At 40.4% G+C, this 26,602-nt stretch overlaps 1 protein-coding gene across 1 annotated transcript in view; it reads right to left on the bottom strand.

Annotated features, from left to right (window-relative positions):
• LOC121950260 (polypeptide N-acetylgalactosaminyltransferase 18-like) overlaps window positions 1–26,602 on the bottom strand; it is a 161,762-nt gene that overhangs the window by 59,211 nt on the left and 75,949 nt on the right. The window contains exons 2-4 of the mRNA XM_042496204.1: window positions 13,488–13,692; window positions 11,071–11,237; window positions 5,895–6,081 (exon numbers count right to left, since the gene is read on the bottom strand). Coding sequence (XP_042352138.1) covers window positions 5,895–6,081; window positions 11,071–11,237; window positions 13,488–13,692 — 559 coding nt within the window. The remainder of the gene's footprint in view (window positions 1–5,894; window positions 6,082–11,070; window positions 11,238–13,487; window positions 13,693–26,602) is intronic.

Below are 26,602 nucleotides of genomic sequence, written 5' to 3' on the forward strand. Positions count from 1 at the left end.
TTTATAAAATCATTTTCTAAATCTATTAATTTCTCGCAATTGTGAAACATTTATCTCCAAGTTCTTTATTGGCTTTTTTCCCCCATATTATTGAAGGAAATCACACCAGTTTGTTCAGGGTTTAAAGATTAAATACTAATGAAAGGCATCTGAAAGTAGCAGCAGAAAAGTGATTTCACTCGAGGTTTCAAAGTGTTAAACTAAAGTAAGATTTTCACGACCAAAGGACAATACACACTGGTCACACAGCGTCACAGACATATAGTGATCAACGCACTGCAGGTGGAATCACGGCGTGAGAGTGGGTCATAAGTGATGATGGAGCAGAATTACTTTTCTCTCAGTCTGTTGTTATTTTTTAGGAAAATCCTCCAGAGTCGACTGTACTTTAGCAAATGTTTGTTGATTACTACGTGTGAAATCAGATGTGTTACAGAGAGCGCTTACAACACTGGCAAATGACAACATCAATTTATCATGGCAGCACCAGACCAAAAAACATTTAAACACCAATAAAAACGCTTAAAATGTGTGTGTTTGTTGTTTTTTTTATAGAGAGCAGAGAAAGTAGACAAAAAGTGTTATCTCCAGCTGAGCTCTTCTGTATCTCTGCCAAGAATGATTTCATTAGTCATAGACCAATACCCCCTCTGTGGCAATATGTGGGAGGTTTGTGTGGGTTCTGTGTGTGTGTGTGTGTGTGTGTGTGTGTGTGTGTGTGTTTGTAGCAAGAGAGATAGAGTTGGAGTGGGTGGAGGAGTACAGGGGTTAAGAACCTTGTAAGTGTCTCTTGTCTAATCTGGAACAGAGCGGCAACAAGTTATTTTGGATCAAACTTAGACATTATAATGAAGTCTGTGTGTGTGTGTGTGTGTGTGTGTGTGTGTGTGTGTGTGTGAGTGAGAGAGAGAGTGCGCATGTAGAAGAGCAAGAACGTAAGGCAGCACTCAGAAATGTGCTAAGTGCCTGTGAATCGTGTCACACTTGTGTGTGTGCTCTGATTTAAGTGTGAGTGTGTGATATTTTGCAGGCTGTCAGAATGATGAACAGGTACACAGCAGCGCTGTTGTGTCAGAGAGTTTCAAAGCGAGGACCCTGAGGTGATGAAGTGTCCGCAGCTCAAAGAGATTGACATTGAGTTTGTTTTTAAAAGAAAACAGCACTTGATTCCTGTCAGAACAGTTAAAGTGTCGTGAAGGATAACAGTTATGAAGCTCGGCCGCCTCCTGACTGTGATGGATTAAACATAACCAGCTCGTCTAACGAGGTCAGTAATTAACCACTGCTCCCACAGAACTTACTGGAATCATTAGCAAACAGTTCTGCTGTCAGTCAACATACTTGTTACAAGTTGTGCAGCCTGGTCTCACTCCCAGGGCGTCAATGCACGCTGCTTGAGTAGTGTCCTGGCATCACTAGAATGACGCTGGGACTGCCCTTTAGTGTCAATATGACCAACACGTTCCCATCCCAAGTCACGAAAAAAGTCTAGCAATGCACAAATCCAAAAGCAGTTAAATACTAGGTGCTGGACAGAGCAAAAGAAGATACAAAAATACAAAAACATGCCTGAAGAGTTTTGGCCTGAAACTTCACACGTGGAGATAATAAACGTTCCGGGAGCATCATTTCTCATCACAAGCCATCACATGTTGCCACTCTGCAGTGGACTTTTATGTCTACATATTATACTCTAGGTATCATTGTGCGTCTGCTGTTGACGTTCCAGGATGCTGCTACTGTGAGTCAACAAAAGCATATGGAGGGATTATGCTGCATGTGGTTATGTTTAAGGAACAAAAGCACATGATAACCAATATCAGGACGTCAACAAAAGCACATGCTTGGACGGATGGTTAGGATTATACAACAAGAACACATGGTAAGGTGTAGGAAAAAATCACATTCAGACAGGAAGCAAACACTGGACTCCTGCATGAAAGTCCAGGGATTGTTGGATCCACCCAACACTTTTGTGCTTCTTATACTATGTAATTACCGACAGCGTTGCAGCAGGATGCCATCCAGTAGCATATAATGCAGATGCAACAGGTTACATCTGGCTACTTTCTCAAATGACACTGACCATACGCATATCATGCTGCTACGGCAAGTGCCATCCTGGAAACTTACAACAACACCAAGAACAGTTTTGTCCGGCTGCCTCCTCAGCTGACAACGTCCAGCAGCGTGTCATGGAGAAGCAAAAGGTGGCTGTTGTTGGTGGGATTGTACAACAAAAGCACTGCAAAACAGTGGCATTTTTCTGTATTAGATGTTCAGAGCAACAAACAGAGTCAGACCAACATGTACAGGACTTTGAGCCAAGAGAGCGGTGTTTGTGTCCTGTGCCCAAATAATATATATATAGTATTTGTAATTGAGATAGATGTAAAGGCTTTGGATAGGCCTTTATTTGTCTTTTTGTTTTTGTTATTAGCACTTACCGTAACACTTGTTTGCTTTTATTAGTGTGTTTTTATTTTTTAACATAATCAAAATAAAGATTCATTCAGTTCAATTCAATTCAATTCAATACTCAGGTTAGTTGTCATGAGGCGGAGCAGCACGAGTTCAGTCTGACAGAGAATGAAATCGATTGTTGAGCTCACATCATCAGGATGGTCTCATGCGGCTAATTTCATTCATGTTAAGAAAAGATTGTGGTTGATGCAAGTCAGTCAATTCATGTGACTAATGAATAACTGATGTGACAAAATAACTCAACACTGATTTTGATCCCTCGGCTGGGTTATGAAAACATTTTATAAGAGGAGAAAAGTGAGGGAATTTGATTTAATAATACTCTGATAGTGATATGGCATAAAACAAGAAATAAATGATGAGTTCACACAATGATACAGGATTAATACCGGGAAAATGTATTTCACTGGCTCTTTAAATGTGGTCAAAGTGGCTAAATGTGTCTTTTATAAGGAGGGGGTTGTTGCCCTACGGAAAGATAGTCAAGGAGAATAACCACAGGAATACATTTTTAATTAGGCTTTTCAGGACCACAATAACCTTGACTCCTTAACAAAATATCTCAGCCACCTTTATACACCAGGGAGTCTGAAAATTAAATCATTTCATAGCCAGTCTCACTAAATCCACTTACTCTGTGACCCAAAATACTAATAAATATGTCACAGCTGCTTTGTGGCTCTCCAGAGCTAAAAGTTCGCACCTGGTTGAATAACATTTACTAGAAAATGGGTTACAGAGACATCAGTGCTGAATAGTACTCAAAGTAAGGGTGAAAATGGAAGCATCCACTCATGAATCTGGTGTTTTGTTTTTTCATTCAGCATTTAAGATTCTTCACCCGTCCTTTTTCTGACAAACTCATGTGTCTTGAAAGAAAACAAATGCCCACACAGAGAAATGATGCCTCTTTTGTGATTTAATCAGCAACATTTCAAACAAAGTGGCTGCTGAATTATTGCTAACATTCAGCATCTTATTCTTTTCTCAGTTTTCTTCTCTTTTCTTTGTCCCGGCGTTAATGGAAGGATCTATTTAGAAGCTAGTTATAGCTGCACAAGACAAGAAGGCATTAAAGTAAAATATACTTGCAGTGGTGCACAATATTCAATTCCCTGCTTTAGAGCTATCAGATGGTTTTAAACTTGAGCAAATCGGTTCGATTTCTTTTAAAAACATGGGGAGAAGGCAATGTGCAACTTCACAGGACATGGCCCAAAAACTACTAGTTTTTTAACCTCAGTACATCTAAAACCCTAAATACGGCCCTGCGTGTGTGCATAGGTAGCAGACACAAATCATCAGTAAGCCAAACTGCATTCAAATGTATTTGGGGGGCAGGACATAGCATCCAAGTTCCTGGTGCTTCGTTGGGCGGCACCCAACAGTATGATTAGGAATGAAAGAAAATAAACAAAATAATACAATGAGCCAGATGCATAATCACATTATATGCTGCATTATAAACTGCACATAAGTACTATGTATCTGCAGCATAATGTTTCAAGCACACATCCTTCATGAGCTTTCAGATCTGCTGCTGGGTTTTTAAATACACACAATTATACGCACAAGAAAATAGGCAGTGCAGCTTTTGTTAACTACGCTCCAAAATTATGAAAGACTCTAAAAGAGAAGCTAAAAGAGAAGCTGGCTCTGTTAAGAAATTTTTAAACAACAGCTGAAAAACTATTTATCTAGACTGGCTTTTAATGAATGAAATTCTAGTAATTATTATTTTATATATTTTCTCTTATTTTTATTGTCCTCATCTACGTTTTACTTTTGTCATTTGATTGTCTGATCATTTTTTTGTGTTGCTTTTTTTGTTTTATTGTGTAAAACTTTGAGCTGCATCCTTTGCATGAAAAGTGCTCTATAAATAAAGTTTATGATTATTTATTATTACAGTATACACATGTGGATACACACATGCTCAACCTGGAATATATTAACAACTTCAAAGCCTCTGTGACTCCATGATATACAATGATTATATCAAAAAAGAACCGTAAACAACAAAAACATACACATAGTAACATACTGTGGATACCGCTTACAGGATATCATATAATCCAGGTACAGGTAGCATGTGTCTGAACTAACACTTTAATAATATACAGAAACGAGGCTTCACATTACTACTGCGTAAAATACTATTCAGATGTGGTCATGGGGTCCGTGCTCAGCTAATACCTACAGACAAATGCTTTCGAAGGCATAAACTAAAGAAGGATTGCAGCAGATGGTTACAGAAACCATTCAGCAGAAATGTAGCTGCACACTGAAACTAAAAATGGCAGACTTCCTGTTCTGGGTCTAAGTGCGTGTCAAATTAAAGGCAAATAAAAGGCCCAGCAGGGGGCGCCAAATGTGAATGCAGAACACAAATCAATGATTAACACCAAAAGGGCAAGAATTACATATTAATAGAAAGGCCACGAGTTGTCCAAGACTCCAAACTTTATACTCTCTCGTAATAAATCCTCAAAAGAGAGAGTAATGCCTATTAGGATATCTTTTTTTAAAAATGAAATAACAACAAAATGTACATTTTAACAAGTTTTTACTTTTTTTTTGCTTTTATTATTTTTTTTGTATGTGCCATCTGGTCATATTATCTTATTTATGATGCCTTTTGTATAGCCAAACTTTTTTAAAAAATATTGATTTTTTAGGGTTGGGTCCACATGATACGCTACTAGAAGGAATCAGCTTGAATCACTGCCAGTAACAACATATTATAAAGAGCATAAAGTCCCTACAGGATGGGCAAACAAACCCTGGATTTTCATGTGGGAGCCCAGTGTTCGCTTCTTGTCTGAATGTGATGTTTTTTTCTCACATGTGAAGCATGTGTATTTGGTGGCGTCACGTTGAAATGCTGCTGGTAACGACATAATATAATACAAATAATATGAAGGTCTTTATGGGGCCGACAAACACCAAACTTTCTCGTGGGAGTCTCGTGTTCGCTTCTCGTCTGAATGTAGTGTTTTGCCTCTTTTGCCAATTTTTAACCATCCATGCTAGCATGTGTGTTTGTTGACGTCCTGGCATTGGTTGCCATGTGCTTTCGTTACCTAAACATAACTACGTGTAACGTAATCCCACCATGTGCTTCTGTTGACATCAAAAAAGTATAATAAAAAGTCCTATTTGGAGCAATGTTTTGCTTATCACTGCAATATTTCATGGGTGTAAATACCAGATCAGTCCATTTTTTGGATAATAGAGGCAAATTACTTTACTTTTAAATGGTACTTTAGGTAAAGTTTGATGCTAATAAATTTGTATTTTTACAGTAGATCTGAGTACTTTTTACACTACTGGTAACTGCTTGATGCTGCTGAATTTTCATTGCACACACAGTGCAGTAGTAAGAGTATGAACTGAAAGCAGCTGCTCACCATCCAGTGTTGAACTCCACATGTGCATCAAACAGAGCGACGACGGGAGCGGAGGCGGCCCTCCACCCGCTGACCCTGGACCTGATCAGTCCTTCCTGCTTGTCGTGACGGACCACCTTGATGAATCCTGGGCCGTGCTGAGCGTTGGTCTCGTCCACAAAGCTCTGCAGGTGCTCTTTCAGCTCCACTGGAGAGAGAGAGACACACACATTTACACACATACACTTGGATGTTAAATCAGACTCACTGAAGCCTGTTGGAGCATTGATTATCACCAAAGCTCCACAGAAACTCCCTGAGCTCCATGGGACCGAGGAGAAGCAATCTGTGTGTGTGTATGCGTCATTTCTGCAATAAACTAGGTGACATTTTTAGCAAGCCTGTAATTGTTTTTGTATCATAACTTGTTATAATTTCATAACACATGAAGCCTACATTGTCAATTGCATCATTTTACAACGTAGTTTGTTTTTTTTTAGTAGCTTAGTTAACCAAACAAGATTTCTCCTGAGGGTAGCTTTGATGTAGTTCAACCTCCTCCAATGTGAAGTAACTGGTAGCTTTCAAAGATTTGCTTTTAAGCAGCTTCCCAAACACTGCATGTAGGATACACCTGTTTTATCGCTCAAAGCTCCTCCAGAAGCTTCTCTCTCCTCGTTTTGGGGTCACAGGAGGAGAGGAGGCAATAAATTAGCGGATGAAAAGGACCCTCGGTATATAGTTACCCAAGGGGCCCTTGTTGTTCTGACCTAAAAATGACTTGAATATGCTTATGCTTCAGGAGAAGATTGTAGGTGGGACTGTGTATTTACAGTAGATCTATCTAATTTCTATAACATAATATTTTGTGCTTTAGGTGAGTCAAAGAAATGTTGCTATTCTCCTCTCAGCTGAGACAGTAAAATCTTGGGTCAGACTCAAATGAGTTTCGGGGTGGGCGATACATCGAATATACTCAATGCATAACAGCTTGTTCCACGTATGATGTATAAAATCACTTCATCGTGAACATTGAGTATACTGTAAACTGTCACATTGTTTTTATAAGCCACAGGCATTTTGGTTCTCTCACTCCCTTCTGTGGTTCTCTGCCTCTCACAGACACACACACAAAGCAGAGCTTTTGCAGAGCTCCAGACTGTGACTATCTAATCACATTTTGCGACCATGTAGAACTATTTCAATTTGCAAATACTATTAATATCTTAACTGGGGAGCTGTTAGTTTGTTTCCAGCTTGCAGACAATAAATCATCACGTGTAACGGTGCTGCAGTAACAGTCTAACTTAATGAGTGGTAGTGGCAATAGTGTGAACAGTCAGGACTTTTTAGTCACATTTTGCGACCACAGAGCACCAGTGGGACTTGCAGATATATGTAAAATATGAACTGGAGACTTGTTTGTTTGAGACTTGCCTGCTCAGTGAATAAATCATCACTGTTTCTGTTTAACTGTCTGATAACATCCAACTTTTGACTGAAAGCTTCAAGTCCACAACAAAAACATCAACAGTTCCTGCCTGAGACGAGCCAGGTCGACCCAAAATTTCACCATAAAAGTACATTATTTAACTTTATCAGACTTTATTTAACTTTTTTGTTCCTGCAGTTCAATAATGTTGTGCCTTTCGTAGTTAACATTACTTAAAAGGATGTTTAAAAAATATTGCAATATTTGTTGAGTATCACGATATAGCCTTGAAATATTATATACTTATATCTTAAAGCTATATTGCCAAGTCTTAAATGGGTCTTTCTTTGTCTTTATAACCAACACAATTAAGAAAAGCCCTACAGTTTTATACAGTGGTATTCGAAAACAGTTGGATTTCTTCAGATGGTGAGAATGCATTAATCTGTTTCTGTCTGATCATTTTCTCACCATCTCTCTTGGTCAGACTGGATCCAGTTGTTCAGAGGGCAAACAGGTCTCCTGTTGTTTGGACAGTCGGCTATTTGAGTGAAAACATATTTCACACCGCGGACCCGACGCCTGAAAATTAATTGGGTAACCGGAGTTGTTCTTGATTTAATGACTCGATATTTTCTGTTTGGCAGTAATCACATATGTACACATAACACAATAAGGTGCTCTTCAACTACTCCTAACTCCAGTTTTAAATGAGCCCGTCTTTCTTCCAGGTCAGCAGCAAACTGTGGCTCATTAAAGGAAAACAGAGAGACTGGAGAATCCGGGCTGATGGTAATAATGAATAGAGAAGGGAAGGCAGCAGCCGTAGCCTGCAGGCAGGATTACAGCAGAGAGAAATCACGACGAGGAAATGAAGATGTTAGCTGTTCCACTGTGGGCAGCCTGTGTGAGTTTGTCTCAATGACTTTCTGTGTCTGTCAACCTCAATGTGTGCAAGGCATGTATGCAATCACTCATAGAGAAAGACAGGAGCAACATGAAAAAAAAAAACCCTCAACACTGAATCTCAATATATTCTAAGCACGTGTATGTGTGTGCTTTATCTGTGGCACTGTTTTATACATGCACACATGGACCTTCAGCCCAGTCACCAGAAGAAAATGTTTGCATTGTACATTTCTGCAAAACACAAAGACATAATACATTAGCATGTTTCATTTGTATTATATTAAGGTTTCTACAGTGGCGTAGTGTTTGAGTTGAATTTATCATCTGGAGACTACTCTAAGAGAACAACAAAGCCCAAAACAGGTTGTTTTTTAGCACATCAATGTCTGTCCTGTTCTTGAGCAGCATCTAGAGTAAAATACTTTTAAGCACTTTTTAAAGGTCATTTCCATGTTTTCTTTTATTTATTTATTTTTTGTAACTAATTATCAAGGTTTCTTCTACTACAATTTTTGTGAATTTTTGAGTACTTCTTTCATTGCTTATTGCCTTCTTCCCATGGTTTTGAAAGAAATCAAGCTAATTTGTTCTGGTTTCAAAGGGTTAAAACATGTTTGTTCAATGATAGTGAAAATAGTAATACCTGCAGCCCTAATTTTGAAAATATTGTTAAATTAGTACAAGTTATGATGTAGAAATTTGGCTAGCAGCTAGACAAAGTAATTCAAAGTGATTGTCACATTGTCACACAAACGGAGGTTTCTATGGTTCACTGATCTCTGATCAGCACTGTGAGGCTTTATGAGCACAAGCCCTGATGTCTAATTTACTATTCTGGTGGCAACACATAATGAATATGAATGCATTTCCACTTTTGCCTTCATCTAGCCTCACTTGACCCTCATTTATCATAATTACACCATGTACAATCGATAAGCTGCAGTAATGATCATGCACTGAGTTATCTTCCATCAATTACTGTCAGTGCGAATTACCAGCATGCAATTGTTATTCCCAATAAAGCGAGTGCATTAAATCGCATTTCCCGCAGAATTGTTAACTTGAACAGATGAATTGCATTAGTAGGGAATACAATGTGGTAAATGTTGAATCTATTTATTCCCTGGTTGCTACACTAATCAGCATTCAACCCTGTGCAGCTCCCATGACTAAACTCTGATATAGTGTATTATTGAAGAACAGAGGCGCAGGGAGAGACCCATAAAATCTGCAGGCGACTGTAGCAGAGACAGATTTCTCATAATGGTAATTATTTGGCAGCGGTGAATTATGTTCTATAGGACGTGATGCAATTATTAACAGCACTCTTCCAGCAGACACCGTGCAACTGCTGCAATAAGTTTTAATCTGTTTTCATACACCACTGATGCAGCTAATGCGTGCACAGGTCCTGATCCTGTTCACCATCAAACGCAGACTATAAAAGAAGAGGGACATAAAATATAGACAGTCTCGGCTATGGCTCAGCTACTGGATGGAGTACTTACTGTAATTATTCAACTTAAGATCTTTGCCCTATGATAGGCGAGAAAACTCTTCATCACACTGGTGTGGGGTAAATTAACTCTTTATTTGGCTATTAGTTGGCAGTGGTGTTGCTGGGGGAGTAAACCAACAGCTTAGTCTTTCAAGTTTAACCTTTTAAAACCTGAGTAAATTGGCTTGATTTCTTTTAAAGAACATGGGAAGAAGGCAATGAGCAACAAAACAAGAAATTACAAAAGAAAAGCAAGAAATGAGCTAAAAGTAATATTTAAAAAGGGCTGAGGGCTAATAGTAGTTTTAAAACATTTTTAAAAATATGTAATTATTACAATTGGCTATTACCCTTAAACTTTTTTTTTTTTTTTTTTAAATCTTATTATTGTGGTGTTATTGCACTGCTGTGGTTGCTCATCATCCAGTGCTGAACTCCACAAGTGGAGTTGCCCAATGCCTTTTTTTGTCACGTTATTGAAAGAATTGCACCAATTCATAGCTCATGATTCAAAGAATGCTATAACAACCTGTAACAACCTACCTACTAACCAACCAAACAAACAGACAAAAACAAATGGAAAAATAAAAAAGAAAGAAAAAACAGTTTAAAAAGTATAATAATCCTTTACAAATAATTTTAAATATATAATAATTATCATTTTAAATAAAGTTCTTGGAAAATAAGCCTAGCTCCTTTTTTCTTTTTTTAAAAAAATAATTATCTAAATCTACTTATTTCTTGCAATTAGAGACATTTCTAATCAAGTTGCTCTTTGCCTTATTTCGCATGTTTTTGAAAGAAATTGCACCAGTTTACCCAGGGTTCAAAGGTTTTATGTACTTGTGAAAAGCATCTGAACGCAACACAAGAAAAGTCTTTCCAGGTTTCAAAGGGTTAAAAGATTTCAATTAACAGTGGGTTAAAATGAATATTAATTATTTGCCTGGAAGGAGAGTATACTACTTTGTGAAAGATATCCCTATGAAAAGAACAAAAGATTAAATTTGGATTGAAAAATTATGCAAAAAAATCAATCAATGTGCAAATAGACTGTATATCGATAATATAATAAAATCCCCCTGAAATCCAACGGCCATGAGGGGACTGCTTTCAGGAAAAATACTGCTGCTAAGAGAAATATCCAAAATTGGATACACCTTTTAATCCTGCCTATAATTGATTCCTCCCTGTGGATGGATGGAGGTATAAATGAGTGTTAGCTCCGTGTTTGAGGCTAAGCTTTAAATTAGGAAAGCTGGGCCGTGCTGTCTGCAACTCAAAAACAGGGCTGCATAAAAACAACAGCATAAAAATATCATAAAAGAGAAATGACAGGGAAGTTTTAGGATTCTTACGGCTGTTGCTGTGGTCGTCTACGAGGATGATCTCTTTGAGCAGGTGTGACGGAGTCCTCTGGATTGCTGTGTGGACGGAGCGCAGCAGCACCGACAAGGCCTCGTTGACGAAGATGAAGATGACACTGAGCTGAGGAAGATCTGATGAATATGACATGTTTCTGCAGCTGGAGGAGGGAGAGGGACAGAATAGAACAGAGAGAGTCAGACACTTTCATTGATGTTTCTTGATATTTAAAGATCCAGTGTGTAAGATTCAAGGAGATTTAGTGTTGTCTAGCAGTAAGGACTGCAGCCAGCTGAAACTTCTCTCAGTTAGAATTTGTTCAGTGGTCATTGTTCAGGAGGTTTTAAGAAGGTAGATTAATTAGTCCTTACATTTGTCCTTGATCGTGCTACATTTTTGAAGGATGAGTTGATTAAAATAAGCAGCTACTATGAAGATTCCAGCCAGTTGCTTGGTCATGTTGCTGCCAGTGCCATCATTCAAGTCCTGCAGTGTTTTTTTATTTTTCATCAGTCTGGACCAACAAGTCCACCCATCCAGCACAACAGCCCGACCCGATCTGGGAAGTTAGGGGTTACCCATGTCTCTGTGGAGATGTGTGCAAAGCAGGCTCTGATCTCCAGTTGCTGAGCGAGCCAAAAACACATCTCATCCATTTCATTCTCCTGCGACCGGACATTAGCCAGAAGAAGGCTTAGTAGAGGAACAGCTCTGTTCCAGGTTGGGTCAGCCTGGCCCTGATGCCGGCTCTCCTCCCTCTCTTCGTCCAGCACTTTTGTTTGGTTTTTTTCTCCCCTCTGGTCTGACTGGCTGCTTGGCGCATGCTGTTGGTGGATATCCTCTTGCAGTCTGCAGCATTCACTCCAAACTCCAGACAACTTTCCCCAATGTTGATATGTGCTTCTCTGTCGTAGAAAAGTCTTGCTTCAGCAGAAGGGGCCATGGAGTTGAAAAAAATAGAAAAATCTAGCAAAAAAGTAGCAAAAATTTGAGGAGCTACTGGCTGCTGCATCTACACGCACTGCCATCATCATAGCATCATCATATTGGGAGTTAAATTACCCACAAAGGCTTCTTCCTCTCTAAAGCAAATGGGCCCAGTGATTTAAACCAGCAAAAATACTGAATAAAGCAATTTCACATTACAAATCAGTGTTTCTCCAATATTGTTTGGTATGTTGGAGACAGGTGGCTCACCCACCACATGCTCACCTTTTGTCTCTGATAATTTAACATCCAGATGTTCTGAGCTGAATTATCTGCAGAGGTCTGCTCCTTTTGAGCAACAAATGGATCAGGTGATTTAAACCGATGAAGAACACGCAATTTCATAGTGTTTTCCTGCCGCTGCTTGTTAAAGATGGGCTTCCTCTACATGTTCTCATCCCAACTTGTCACATATGGCGCTTAGCAGCGGACTCCTGTGTCTACATATCACACTCTAGGTATTCTTCTGAGTCTGCTGTTGACATTCTGGGTTGCTGCTATTGTGATGCCAAAAAAGTGCATGGCAACCAACGTCGAGACGTCAACAAAAGCACATGCTGCCATGGATAGTTAGGATTCAGCAAAGGGGCACATGGCAAGGTGGGAAAAAAAAACATCAGACGGGAAGCAAACATTGACCTTCCGCATGAAAGTCCAGGGTTTGTTGGATCCATCCACCGCCCCTCACGCCCACCATACAGGGACCTAGGGGCTCCCTATATTATGTCATTACCGGCAGCATTTCAACCTGATGTCGTCCTGCAGTGTATGATGCGGGGGTGACAGGATCCGTCCGGCTGTGCCCTCACCTGACGTCGCCCCTTTTGCTTATCTAACTGCCACAGCAAGAGCTGTCTGGCCGTCTGCTGGTGTATAATAACACCACGAACAGTTCTGTCCAGGTGCGTTTGCAGCTGACAACATCCAGCGGTGAATCATGCATACACAAAAGTGGGTTTTGGTGTCAGAATCTGACGCCAAAAGCTTTTCAAAAGCTGCGGTATTTGACAACTTCAGGATGAAAACATGTTGCTTCTTACCACAGGGGCCCATGTGAACATGTAAATGCAAATATGTAAATCTATCTGGAGCCAGTTTGTTGTTTGTCCATTCTGGACTACCGTAGAAACGTGTTGGTGCAACATGGCAGACTCTGTGGATGGAGACCTGCTCTCTATGTAGACATGAACTGCTCATTCTAAGGGAACAAAAACACAAAGATTCTTGTTTTGAGGTGATTATACACCAAAGATAACATACTATTATATTGCATTTAATATATCCCCCTAAATCCTACAGACTGAACCTTGAACAAAATCTACTAAAGATCATTCCATTAAAGCTTAGATCAATACAGGCAAATACCACCATCATAAATCTTAATTAATCAATTAACAGTGCGCACATAAATCAACTGACTCACCCGTCCGGTCGTAAATCTGGGATCGGCCGGGTGAGGGAGATCCGGTCGCTAAGGTAGCCATTGTAGCCATAGTAACGGAACTTCCTGAGGGCGACCCTTCGACTCTCAGGGCCTAGGTCGTGACCCCAGTGGTCGAAGAGTGAGGAGGCGGCGTCTGAAGCGGAGTCCGAGGATGCAGCGTCTTCGCTGTCCTTCTGAGGGGTCTCTGCGGACAGAGAGGGAGAGAAGGGTTAATGGAATTTTCCTTTTGAGGAAACATATTTTAATATTTTCAGGTTTTCTCCAACCGTGCTGCCAGACGCTGTGACAGCTACCTGATGTTACACTGTGGAGAAATTTAATGACAAATGAACTTCCCTCAGCTCTATTCATGGAGCTTTACAGAAAAAGAAATGCAGTGACAGAGTGCTAAGTATGCTGTGCGGTTATCAAACAAAACCTGTTTGCTCGGGGCGGAAAGAATAATTTCAGCAGCACGGGGGAAAGGATTGGACACAAATGTGATGCGCCTTAACAGGAATTTCATTGTCATTACAAATAACTCATTCTGGCAGCCACGCCAATCTATTTCTGCAGAGGTGGACATAAATCCCCTAACATGCCCAAGGTAACTTTTTTTTTCAGCAGCTCTGTACTGTTCTGTGCTTCATGTGCAGCAGCGAGCCACTTCCTGTGCATGGTGGAATAACAATGACAGTAGGAAAACATGCTGGAGGCCTGTTTAAAGAAAAAAAACACAACAACACAATGTTCACTTTGTGGGTTGAAATATTTACATTTTATGTGGGTTATAGTGTGCAAAAAGGCTGCATTCATTTTAACTTGTCATGATTTCCAACATGTATGTACGTAGAATGATGCTCTGCAGCTTCCTGTCACCTGTTCTCACTGAGTGGCAGATTTGGGGCAAAGACACAGAATATAAATGCAGTGGACTGTTGTTTGTCTGAATCACTGGAAGAGTTAAATCAGCTGAGAGGAGGAAATAGAGCAGTGATACTCAACTTACTGCCCACAAGCCAAATCTGGCCCCTGACAGGGTGCTGGGTGGCCCCCCAACTATTCTCTAATTCACAATGAAGTAAGGTGAGTCACACTAGGAAGCGGTTTTGTATTTTTAGAACACATAAGGTGCCAGGGTGCATAAAACTGCATCAAAATGTATCAAAGAAAGTGCCAATGGAGGATCCCCCACACCCCCCAATGGAGGTCCTAGCTAATCCCCTTATGTCCTAACTTTCTAGAAACGCCTTCCGTGAAATCTGAGAAAATCCCAAAATCCTGGAAATGTCCCAAAATCTGAGAAATATTCTAAAATCTGAGAAATGTTCTAAATTCCTAGAAATATCCCCAAATCTGCAAATCTGAGAAACATCCTAAAATCCTAGAAATGTCCTAAAACCTTAGAAACCTCCTTAAATTCTAGCAGCATCCCAAAAGGCCAAAACATGCCCTTCAATCCGAGAAGCCTCCTAAAATCCATCAAATGTCTTAAAATCCTAAAAATGGTACTGTTGACTGCCCCCGGCTTCCTGTCATTTTGCAAAAGTGGCCCCCAAACAAAGCAAGTAGAGTAATCCTGCGATAGAGGCTGAGGCGTGCTAAAATTTCAAACCCTGGTGTACCAGTGTTGAACTGGTGGAAGGTATATAAATAAAGAACGATAAGGAAAAAGAAAATTTTAGACAATATAGAACTTTTTTTTTTTCTTCAAAACAGGATCAAACTGTTCTTTGACCTATTTGTGGAAACACTGTCTAAGTTTGAAGCCTCTAAGTGGGCGTTTTCCATGACAACATTTGACAGACAGAGAATTGGCATCACAAGGAGATGCACTGTCAACATCTGAGGGGCGCTGCTGACAGAAACATGTCAAAATCTTAAAACTCACATTTTCAAGTCCACATAGCAGTGGTTGCGAGGATTGACAAGTTAATAATTTATCAAAAACAATATTTCGATTCCGTTCCCCCGACACTAAATACCTGCAGCTGTATGAAATTTCTATTGTTTTTGCAGCAAACAGAAAAGAAAATACACCTGCAGATATTTGACTGCAGTGTATGGACAGAGTTTTATTCATAACTGTTTGTGTCTGCAGGCCTGACAGTAAAATCCATTTAATAAAAGGCAAATGTATCACCAGGGGAGAAGAAAACAGACTGAACAAAAACAAACAAAAAAAAGAAATCTATCACATAACTAAAGCAGCCATAAAGGCATCACACTGACCTCTCACCTCAAGCAAGAAATGTCTGCTTGGTTATCTTTGAAAATGAGTTCTCTTCCTCTTACTGTGTATTCCCATACCCGTACTACTATACTGCATACTATGCCAGAGGAAGATCGTATCTTCCAACAGATAGTATGTCAAATGCAGTATGCCAAAATTTGTGGATGTTCAACAGCATCCAGTTTTATTTTGCAGTATACGCAACACGTTCTCATCACAAGTCATCACATATTGCCACTTTGCATTCTGCGTCTACACATCACGCTCTATGTATCCTTCTGCTTCTGCTGTTGACTTTTCAGCATGCAGCTATCGTGATGTCAACAGCAGATGGAGGGATTACGCTGCACGTGGTTACGTTTAGGCAAAAAAAGCATATAGCACCCAACGCCAGGACGTCAACAAACAGACATGCTGGCATGGATGCTCAGAATTAGGCAAAAGGGGCACTTGACACACTGAACGACACTCCCACTTGAAAGTCCAGCATTTGTTGGATCCATCCGCCAAACACCTTCCTCCCATCCTATAGGGACTTTTGTATTATTTGTATTATATTATGTTGTTACTGGCAGCATTTCAACCTGACGCCGTCCGACAGCGTATCACGTGGATGTGACAGGTTTCATCCAGCCGCATACTAAACTGAAGCCGCCCGTCCGCCTTTTTAAAGTACCATGGTAGGTCCCTTCCGGCCGTCCAGCAGCGTATAATAACACAGCCAGTGGTTGGTTCCTGCTGCATTCTCAGCTGACGTTGTCCAGCAGCGCATCATGCAGATGTGAAAGATGGCTTTTGCCGTAAAGATCCAAACGCAATGAAGGAGGGGTCAAACTGACCCAATTTACAAGTTTAAAAATACAGGAAAGATATTTCTAAAACTTTTTGGAGCATGAAACCACACACAGACACACACACACACACACACACACACACACACACACACACACACACACACACACACACACACACACACACACTTGAAATGTTCACCCCTTTTTGTTCAGGTTTCCTGTTGTAAAAATAGTAAACATTGTAAAAAAATAAAAAAATAAATAAAAGAAAAGAGGTGTTGTTTGAATTAATCAACATGCAGAAATCAATTTCAAAAATGTTGAAAAAAAAAGTGTTGAAAAGAGTGTGATGAATGATATGGTCAGATTTTTATGGGGTAAATATATATATTTTTAAAACTACTTTCAGATGGTCAAACATGCACTGCCTTGAAGTTGAACATCATCCGCTCTTGACAGCACTAAAGCAGAGGCTACAATCACTACAGTAAAAACTTAAATATCTTCTTTTTGTTAATCGCAGTTTGGACCAAAAAGTCCAAAAAGTTGGGAAAAATAAAGGCTACAGGTTTCTGAGCAAAACTAATTTTAAATTCAGTTTGACTTTGGAGTCTGTCAAACATGACTTTCTTCTCTCTGCTGCCCTGCAAACAGTTGAAGGACTGTGAAGTGCCCTCTCTCCTTCCTGAGCTGAATAGCTTTTTCATTAGTGCGAAGAGCACTACTTCACCCTTTGGCAATAACATGCTTAATGCTCTCGTGGGTGGAACGCCACCTCCCTCCAAGTCCCCTCGGAGCCTCATAATAGGAACACTAAAAGCTCTGCACAGGATGTTGTGTTGCACTTTTCTTGGCTACAAATGCATCGTGACGCACCTGAAGTCCTGAGGAGAGTTAAGACGCGTCATTTGGAAAAACTTTTTGAGTTTGATATCTGACAGGAAGAGGAACATTGGGTGGAAAGAAAGCCATTTACATTCACTGAGGCTTTTAGTTAATACATTGTGCTTTTTAGCAGCGAAGGTCAGCAGAAATAAGACCGTGTACTCTGAAAGGTTTCTCAGTGATGCGCAACCCTCTGAAACATCAAGTGACGTCACTTTTCTTGTGCTGCTTTCAGAGTCCTTTAACAAGCATTTCAACCTTTGAGCCTTGAGTAAATTGGCGCTATTTCTTTAAAAAAAACATGCGGGGAAAAGGCAATAAGCAATTTTACAGAATATGACCCAAAAAGCAGGAAATTAGTAAAAAAACAAAAACAAAAAAAAACTAGAAAATTGCCTGACAATAAATGGAATAAAGAAAGTAAATAAAAAACAAAGAAGAAAATGACCTGCAAAAAACCCAATTAAATTATAATAATATAATGGTTATAAATAGTTAGTTTTTATCTTAGAATTTTCCCTTTTTAAAGTATTTTTCAAGTCATTTTCAAAGTTATTTTAATTTTTTAAAAATGATTTCAGGTCATTTCTCACTTTGAATTTTTGATTGGTTGTTTTTTAAAAATAAATTAATAAAGCCAATTTTCCCAGGTTCCGGGGGGTTAAATAAAGCATTTGATCTTATTTCCCATCTTTGCCAAGCGACAGTTTAATGTGGAAGGTAAAAAAAAAAAAATCCCTCTAGAAGCCTGTCCCAAATATAAGCCTGTGGAGGCCAGTGATTCAAGCAAATAATAGACCAAGACATGACTACTAATTGACGTTTTACGGTTATTAAATTTTACAGAATTATTATGATTTTCCAAAGCAGTTTTTCAGGTCATATCATGTTTTAGTTTTATTTACTATTTTCAGGTACTTCTTTGTGTGTGTGTGTGTGTGTGTGTGTGTGTGTTTGTGTTTTTTTTAATTTTATTTAATTTTTATTAATTTCTTGCTAATTTTTGGGGGGTTTGGTTTTTTGTCGCTGCCTCTTCCCATGTTTTTGAAAGAAATCAATTTGCACAGGTTTCGAAAGGTTAATTCTCCAGCAGGAAAAGGACAGATGCATCACAGATGACTGCAACAGGGTGGTTTTCTGGATGTTTGTGTCGTGTCCTGACCTGACCTGTTTCCAGCATGTTGCATTATTAATGACGTAGGAGCGAGCTCCCCTTCACAGTATGGCGGGAGGATATAATGTGCCTCTGGAAGAGGAGTCAGGAGGAACCAAGTGGAACAATGGTGAATCGGTGAGTCAGTGTGTGTGGGTGTGTGCAATACAGTATCCACAGTAGCCTTTTGCATGTATAGTATGTATAGGTGCAGCAGAGCAATAAGTGCATGTGTGTTAATTTGTTCACTGTGTGCATGTGTGCTTTACTTTGGACTATCATACAGAGTCTAATTAGAACTAATAAGCACAACAGCAGAAATCAACAGCACACTGATATGAGAGTGTTTTGTCCTTATCGAACAGTCAGATAAGTGCTCACACGTGAATGCAAAGCACAGCTTTGTGAAGCTTCTTTCCTTTTATGTTTTGACATGATATGTCTTACTCACTCCGTAATAAAATGTTTAGATCAAATCAAAATTAATTTTCATTTGCTCAATTCAACGTGTGAGCATTTAGCTTCCCCCAGGTATTGCATCATAGTTCTTTTTTCATGTCAAGACATCATTTTAAAACTGCGAGCAGCTTTAAAGACACAGACAGGAAGGGGCAGAAATGACGCTCTGTGTCTGACTGCACAGCAGACTATACGACAGGATTTTTTTTCCCCAAAATATTATGACTTTATTCTCAGCTTTTTAGAACTCTCAGATATGTGGCATATGTTTTGAACGTGCAGTTTTTAATATGAGCAGAAAAGTTGCTTAAACACACACAAGCTTAAGTCCAAACTTTACATATTATTGTTTTTGTTTTTTACACCGTCAAATCAAATTTGGTATCGAGTATCATGGTTTTTTTGGTGGTATTGGTGCCGACTACTAGATTTTTGGTACCGTGACTTCCCTACATATAGGGACCTTTGTGCAACATTTCAACTTGGCACTATCCAGCTGTGCATCATGCTGCATTGGAGGGTGCCATCCAACTGAAAATGGTTACACCGCGGCTGTTTCTGTCTGGCCATGTTCTTTGCCGAATTAAAAAGGTGACTTTTGGTGTCTGGTTCTTATGCCGAAATCACTGCAAAAGCGCCTTAATTTGACAAATTTAGAAAATAAGGATTAAGCCTACAAACAGAAAACCAGCAGCGGTGAGGTAAACTGGTGAACTGAGCACTTTCTAGGCAAAATTGGAGAACAGCTTCTCAGCTGAAGAGGTACAAAATAAAGGCCCAGAGACCCGAACCAATAATAATATCAAGGGCAGATGTGGACAGATTGTGCAAAAGGATTAACCGAAACAAGCCCCCCTAGACCTGACAGTATCCCTGCTCGAGCTTTTTACAGACAGTTTCTGTCACTGCTCCAGTCTGTCGTCCAAACATGTCAAAAAGATAACAGAAAAACAGGAAGGAACCAAGGCTCTCATCTTTAGGAAAAAAGTTAATTGCAGTGGCAGGTTCTAAAAACTTTAAATTCTTGAAACCAAAGTCTGGACGCCAAAACGCGTCAAAGAAGTAATAGTTTTTAATCATGGTTTAAGGCATTCTAACTTTTATCCTGAGTACCTTGGTTTCTTCCTCTTTTTTCTAGTTTTCTAGTCTTTTTTATACCATTACTAGTTTCAAGAAGCTCTCCTGTTTTGTGTCTTTTTATCTTAAAAAAAATGTGCCTTTCCCCAAACTCCAGACCATAGCCCTCTTCCTGAATGACTACCGTCCAGTCGTGGTAGAATTGAGTCTGAAAACAAAGAGTTTCACTGCCAGCGACTGCTCCGCTGTAACTGATGCACGTCTGACAAATAAAACCCTGACAGAGCAGCTCGTAATCCACACACACAGAGGAGCTGAGAGGTCAGAGGTCACCCTCTTCGAGTGCTGCTCACTGTTCAGTCCGGCAGCATCCGGGAGTGCATTGTCACGGTAAACAGTGGAGCTCTGTGCTGTGATACTCTTGTTGGCGATAGGCACTTGGCTGCCTGTCAATGTCTGCTCAGCTGTGATTACACACCAAACACACAAAAACACACATGCACACCAGAACGGTTCAGAGAGAGAGTAAGGTGTACAATTTGGAAATTAATTGAACATGTCCTCATAAAAACCATGAATCATACACGCACTGTGAGGGATTTAAAAAGCAGCTAGCAGCAGTTAGCGTGTAATTCGAAAATGAAGAAGAGCGGACGTAACATCCAAAAACTGGGAAAACAAGGACAACAAAAACGCAGGAGCACCTTATCCTCTGAGCAGAGGACAAGATCAGCCGCCAACCAGCCTGGAGCTACATCACTTATCTTGTGCTGCTTTCAGACGCCTTTCACAACTATTTTAGAGGAAATTTGAAAAACACTGAAAAAAAAGGCGAGGAGCAACTTGGTTAGAAATGTCCCACAAATTGCAACAAATTTAGATGTGCTCGGAAAGCTAGGAAAAAATGTCAAAGATTAAAAAAAAGAAAAAAGCCAGGGAAAACTAAATGTATGATTACGTTTTTTCTTCTGTTGCTCATTGTCTTCTTCCCTTTGAGAAAAACCAAGTCAATTTACTTAAGTTTCGAAGGGTTAACTGCAAACAACAGAGATTATATCAATATGTGATTTGTTTACTCTTTATTTACATAGTTTTCAAACAGCCTTCAAATTTTCTACAAAAATTCAATTTTATTAAGTAAAGTTATGTGTTTTGTTTTTGGTGTGCCACCTGAAATTTTCAGTGGCCCCATCTGGGCAACCCTATAAACATTTTTTGGGGGGGCACCACTGGAGGGACAACACGAAAGACAGACAGAAAGAATAAAAAATAATAATGACAAGAGTGAGTGCGATGGGACAAATTGAGAAAAAGCCAGAGGAGTTATGAGCGCGACAAAATAAAAGTGCCGGCAGGATGAGGAGCGAGGTGCGACAGAGTGATGAGGACAACAACAAATAAAGGGCTTGTGACAGAAGGTATTCATCCCGGGGCATCTCTAAAGCAGGCGGCCCTGAGCTCCGTCAAATTAGCTTGCAGAGACACACACTTTTATTGGCTCAGACATCAAGACAGCTCCCCGTCTATACACACACACACACACACACACACACACCCATACATCCTGCAAACCTGACGGCATCAACCCCCGGACTCTCCCCACAACCAAATGGATTAGGAACGGGCCACTCTGCTGGGTGACAAAGTGTCTCACCTTGTCCTCCAGTCACTTTATGCAGAACTGGCGTGCTGTTGGCTCAGCGGGCCGGACGCTGCACGCTGCAGAGCACATTTCACCCCCCGGCGAGCACTGTGACAGCGCTGCAGTCAGAGTCCTGATCTGCTGCAGTCAAGACTGACACCACGACTATTCCACACCGGCAATGACGGGTTTAGGGAGGATTAACGAAAATGCAAGAGTAAACCACAAGGGTTTTCACTAATGAAAACATAAAAGGTTGAAGACAGTCATACAATCTCTCTCTCTCACACACACACACACACACACACACACACACACACACACACACACACAATTTCTTTGATCGTTTGTAGTGTGGAGAACACAAATGTGGACCTACGGCAACAAATGCTTTTTACTCCAAATCCAATTTCCATCTGCTTTGGTGACTGAAAAAGAAAATTACAAATTGAAAATGTAGAAGAATGTGAGAAAAAAACAATTTAAATCTGAAATGATGCCATGCTTTTAAATAAATGTATTCCTCTTTGTTGGAGGGTGGTGAAAAATACCACATTTACTGTGTTTATTCTGTCACAAGTGTTTATTTTTGTTTACTAAACAGCATGCACCCTCCCTAAAGAAGATGAGGGTCTTAACAATTTGAAACCGGGGAAAATTAGCCTAATTTTTTTCAAAAACATGGGGAATAATTCTGTGTAAGTGAACAATGAACTGATTAGGTTCTGGTGGTCAAAGGTCATATATGATATCTCAAGTAAGCCCTGAGGTTTTTGTTTTGTTTTGTTTTTCAAATTTGGCACAAACGTCCACTTGATGAACTGATTCAGTTTTGGTGGTCTAATTTCAAATGTCAAGGTCACTGTAACATTATCTGTCTCACTCTCATCAAAGTGACATCCCAAGAATGCCCTGAGGTTTGTTTGTTTTTTTTCCCAAAATTTGGCACAAACATCCACTTGCACTAAAAAAATGAACTGATTAGATTTTCAAGGTCGGTGTGACCTTCGTGCTTCATTCTCTTTACTGCGATATTTCAAGAAGACTCTCAGAGAATTTTCTCAAATTTGAGAATCTGAAGCTGTTTTGATATACCTGTAAAAGCTGAGGCATCATTCAGTTACATCTGCAACCAGCATACTGCAGTCCTGCAAATAACAACTGAAAACTTGGTTAAACTGAAAACTCGGGCTATTTTACCATCACAAGTCAACATAGCTGCACCACCCTGCTCCATGTCTCTGTTTTAATTTGTATGCCATGTACAAATTTGGTGCTTGTTTTGTTTGACGCGAAATCTGAGCGTCCTCTGCATATCAAATGCTCACCAGGTAACAGCACAGCTGTCAGCGGAGTTTTGACTGACAGTCAGCTGTAGACAGCGAGATGTAACATACAGAAGGAAGGAAAAAGAGAAACCTAAAATCTAAACTTTACTGCAAACTAAATCCAGGATAACCAAAACTCCACGCAGTCTGGGTGCAAGATCTGAGCCCATCTGTCAATCCTCCATCCAAACGCTCGCTGGCAAACATTTTCTGACATTCTCTAATGGCGTATAATTCGTGTATATAACAAGAGCAGTCCACAAAGACATGATGAAGATGTCTTTTGAGGACAGTCGGAGTCAACATTATGAACACGTTGGTGTGGAGGGGAAATGCTGCGGGCTTGCTGCAGTGATTCAGAGCTGGATGTTGATTAGGGAGCAAAAAATCCTGCCCTGCTGTGAGTCAGCATGACGGATGCTCCCAACATCTATTTATTCTTTCATGAAACCTTTTCAGCTTTTTGTGTCGGCGCTGACCTTAATTCAGCTGGTTTCCAAAGACTCCACATTCAAGTGCATCGATTCAGGAAAATTGAATGTTGTCGCAGAAAAGGGAGCGTTTGGGTTTTAGAGATCATATCCTGTTTGCCATCAGCTCTTATTTTGACAGAGTGGAAGTATGAATACGCAGTGTTTACTGATACCGGCTATATTGTGTGTTTTTTATCCTCCGGTACAATCAGGATTCTTGTTTATTCAGCTCCATCGGTTTCTGTGTGGGATGCACATAAACAGCTTAAACTGATCAAGACCTTAAATGGGACATGAGCCCGATTTGCAAAACACTGTGCGTGGATGTAAAAACATTCAATTAGACCGCCGCGCCTCCTCCGTGTACTTTCAAGTTGCTCATCAGCCCCACATTGAAAGACTTGCTGCGGCTGCTGCTTCGCAGGAACCTATCCCAGCAGGCTTTGCACTTGTAACACAAACACACACCCACTCACACCCGAGGATTTGAAAGAATTTGTTTTCGTGGAGAGAATCTCATTTGCTCTGCGAGCCCTGCAACATTATCTCCCTCCGAAAGCTTTTTGTGTTCCAATATTTAAAGAGGCAAAAGGGAAAACACAGGCAATTCATTTGCCTTTTGTACCGACTCGGAGCCCCTTCAAATCACACGACGGCTTCGTTTCATATCACAGCGAGCGATGACTCACAAAAAAGTTCCTTTTCAATTGTTTGCAGTGCGTTTCATTGCGTTGCCACGAGCACGCTCGCACAAGACTTGTTTGCAAAATGTTGTGCTGCTCCCAGCTGAGGCAAAAAAGGAGCCCATCTGCACTTCCTCGAAGTAAAAGGAAACTATTTTTGCAAGTTTTGTGCTGCTGTGTTACAGTGACACACACACACACACACACACACGCTGACAGACAGAGAGGAAGTGTGTGTGACACAGAGAGAGACGGCGGCCTGCGGCCTTGTGCCGGAGTTCACACATGATTAATTTAATCAAGCAGCGAGCAGATGGTGATCTCTGGCTTCCTCCGCTCCCCTCAGGTATGAATTATGTGTTTAATGGATCACACCTGGACAAGTCAAATCTGTACTTACAGCGTAACCAGAGAGACAAAGCAAGACAGAGGACGCAGAGACAAACCACAACCGAGAAGCATCAGTGCTTTTCCATACGGTTTTGCATCTTTGCTGGTTTTATCCATCAGTTAGAGTCACGGCCTTTTGCCATTCAAACTCAGGTTTTCAATGTGGAAATATTCTACGCCGGCTTTATTCAAACATAACAGGACGGTCACAGATGGAGCTGAAATGCTGAATTGTGTTTGGCACCATGTGTGCTACAGAGAGAGCGGAGGTGCTGCTGGAGAACAGCGGTGAGCTGGAAAACAATGACATGAAGGAGTGTTTTCTGAGGGGCTGTATCACTGATGGATTTCACATACAAAAAAACACAGAAGTCACGTGTGTGTACAGAGCTGGAGTCGGGATATGTTCAGCGTAGCTTCACATAAAGGCTGGAGGCAAAGGGAGACTTAACTTGACTCTGTCAGGAGGGCAACGTGGATGTTAACTCTTTGTACGACCATATCCTCTTAAACATATCTTACAGTAAAGGGTCTATACATTAAGTAGAGCTCCGATTCTCTGCTTGAATCCAATTGGGTGAAATTTGTCACTATTGCATTGGGTTTGAATCGAGTCAGGCTCTCCAAGATTTAATTATTACCATTTTTTTTGTCTTTTCATGAAACTGTCGTGGATTGTCTTGTGCTTAAATGGCACTTTGGCAGGAGTTTTAATGAACAGAATCAAGAGGGAGAGAGAGAGAAAGAGGGTGGAGAGACGGAAAGTGGCAAAGCATGTGGAGAACTGAAGAAGGGAGAGCGTGCAGGCAAGAAAGGGACGGAAAGAAAGAGAAAGTAAAAGGAAGGCTGCAAGGTGACTGGCAGTATTTGCTTCAGCCTCCTCAGCAGGTGGAGAGATGTGCATAATCATCATCTGCGCGCTGCATCGCCATCGCCGTGCGTACTAGTTGTGCCAAGGGCTGCATGCCACATAAGAGCCCACAGAATGAGTAACTGACTCTACAGCAACAATAAAAAAATCATCTTTACATCCCTCAAGTTATGAAAACTGTGGTTCCAAAACAAGAATATCCCTCAAATAGCACTGTCAACACAACACTGTCTCACAAAAATACGTGAAACCATGAAAGCAAACAGCTCTGGCTGTGCTAGGCTGCTATTTCTGCCGGATGCCGGAGCACTTTGCATCAATTCAGCCAAATTAAGCACAGAGCAGACAGGAAGTCAGACAGCGACACAACATTAAAACATCCAGGTAATTTTCAAAATAAAACACTACATGTTGACATTCAATCGTATTTCATGCAACTACATCAACAAAACGTCACAAGAGGTTTTCAGAGATCACTACTGACACCATGGACAAGCGGAAGCTATTTATGGAGGTAGAAAACCATAAAATTATTTATGACAATGCACATCCTTTTATAAGGACAACCACGTCAGTGGATGGTGAGTAATTACTAACTAGCTTCTGTACTGATACACAGGGGATTCTCGTTTTTAACGATTCAGAAATCCTAAACATCGACATTTATTAAAGTCTTAATAATTTAGAGACTGTTTGTCGGATCGTCTTACGTTTTCGGCGGTGAAAGCTGCCGGTGGTGCCGCTCAGAGGGAAACTCCGGCGCAGCGCAGCTCTTTCAGAAGCCTCAGGATCCAGCCTGCGAAATCAGGTGTTTTACGGGACCTTGTTCAATAAATACATAGTGATTGATCCGATATTGGGTGTCTTCCGTCCATATTTTAATCATATTTCGATGATAAAAGTACACTAGCATCGATGCTAAACGCCATATTGGTTTCCCATGGTTCCTTTGGAGAGGTCAGAGGTTTGTTTCGGTGTTGTCAACCAATCGGAAGACGAGCCGACGCTTAGTATCCGCCTACGTTTGCTACACGTCATCTGGAGCAAACTGCACTGTGATTGGTCTAATCTGCTGTATCTATCGCTCTGTGTTATTGGTTGCGCCTCGTGCATTAGAATAAACGCTG

The sequence above is a fragment of the Plectropomus leopardus genome, chromosome 11, assembly GCF_008729295.1.
Source record: "Plectropomus leopardus isolate mb chromosome 11, YSFRI_Pleo_2.0, whole genome shotgun sequence".
Taxonomy (NCBI): Eukaryota; Metazoa; Chordata; class Actinopteri; order Perciformes; family Serranidae; genus Plectropomus; species Plectropomus leopardus.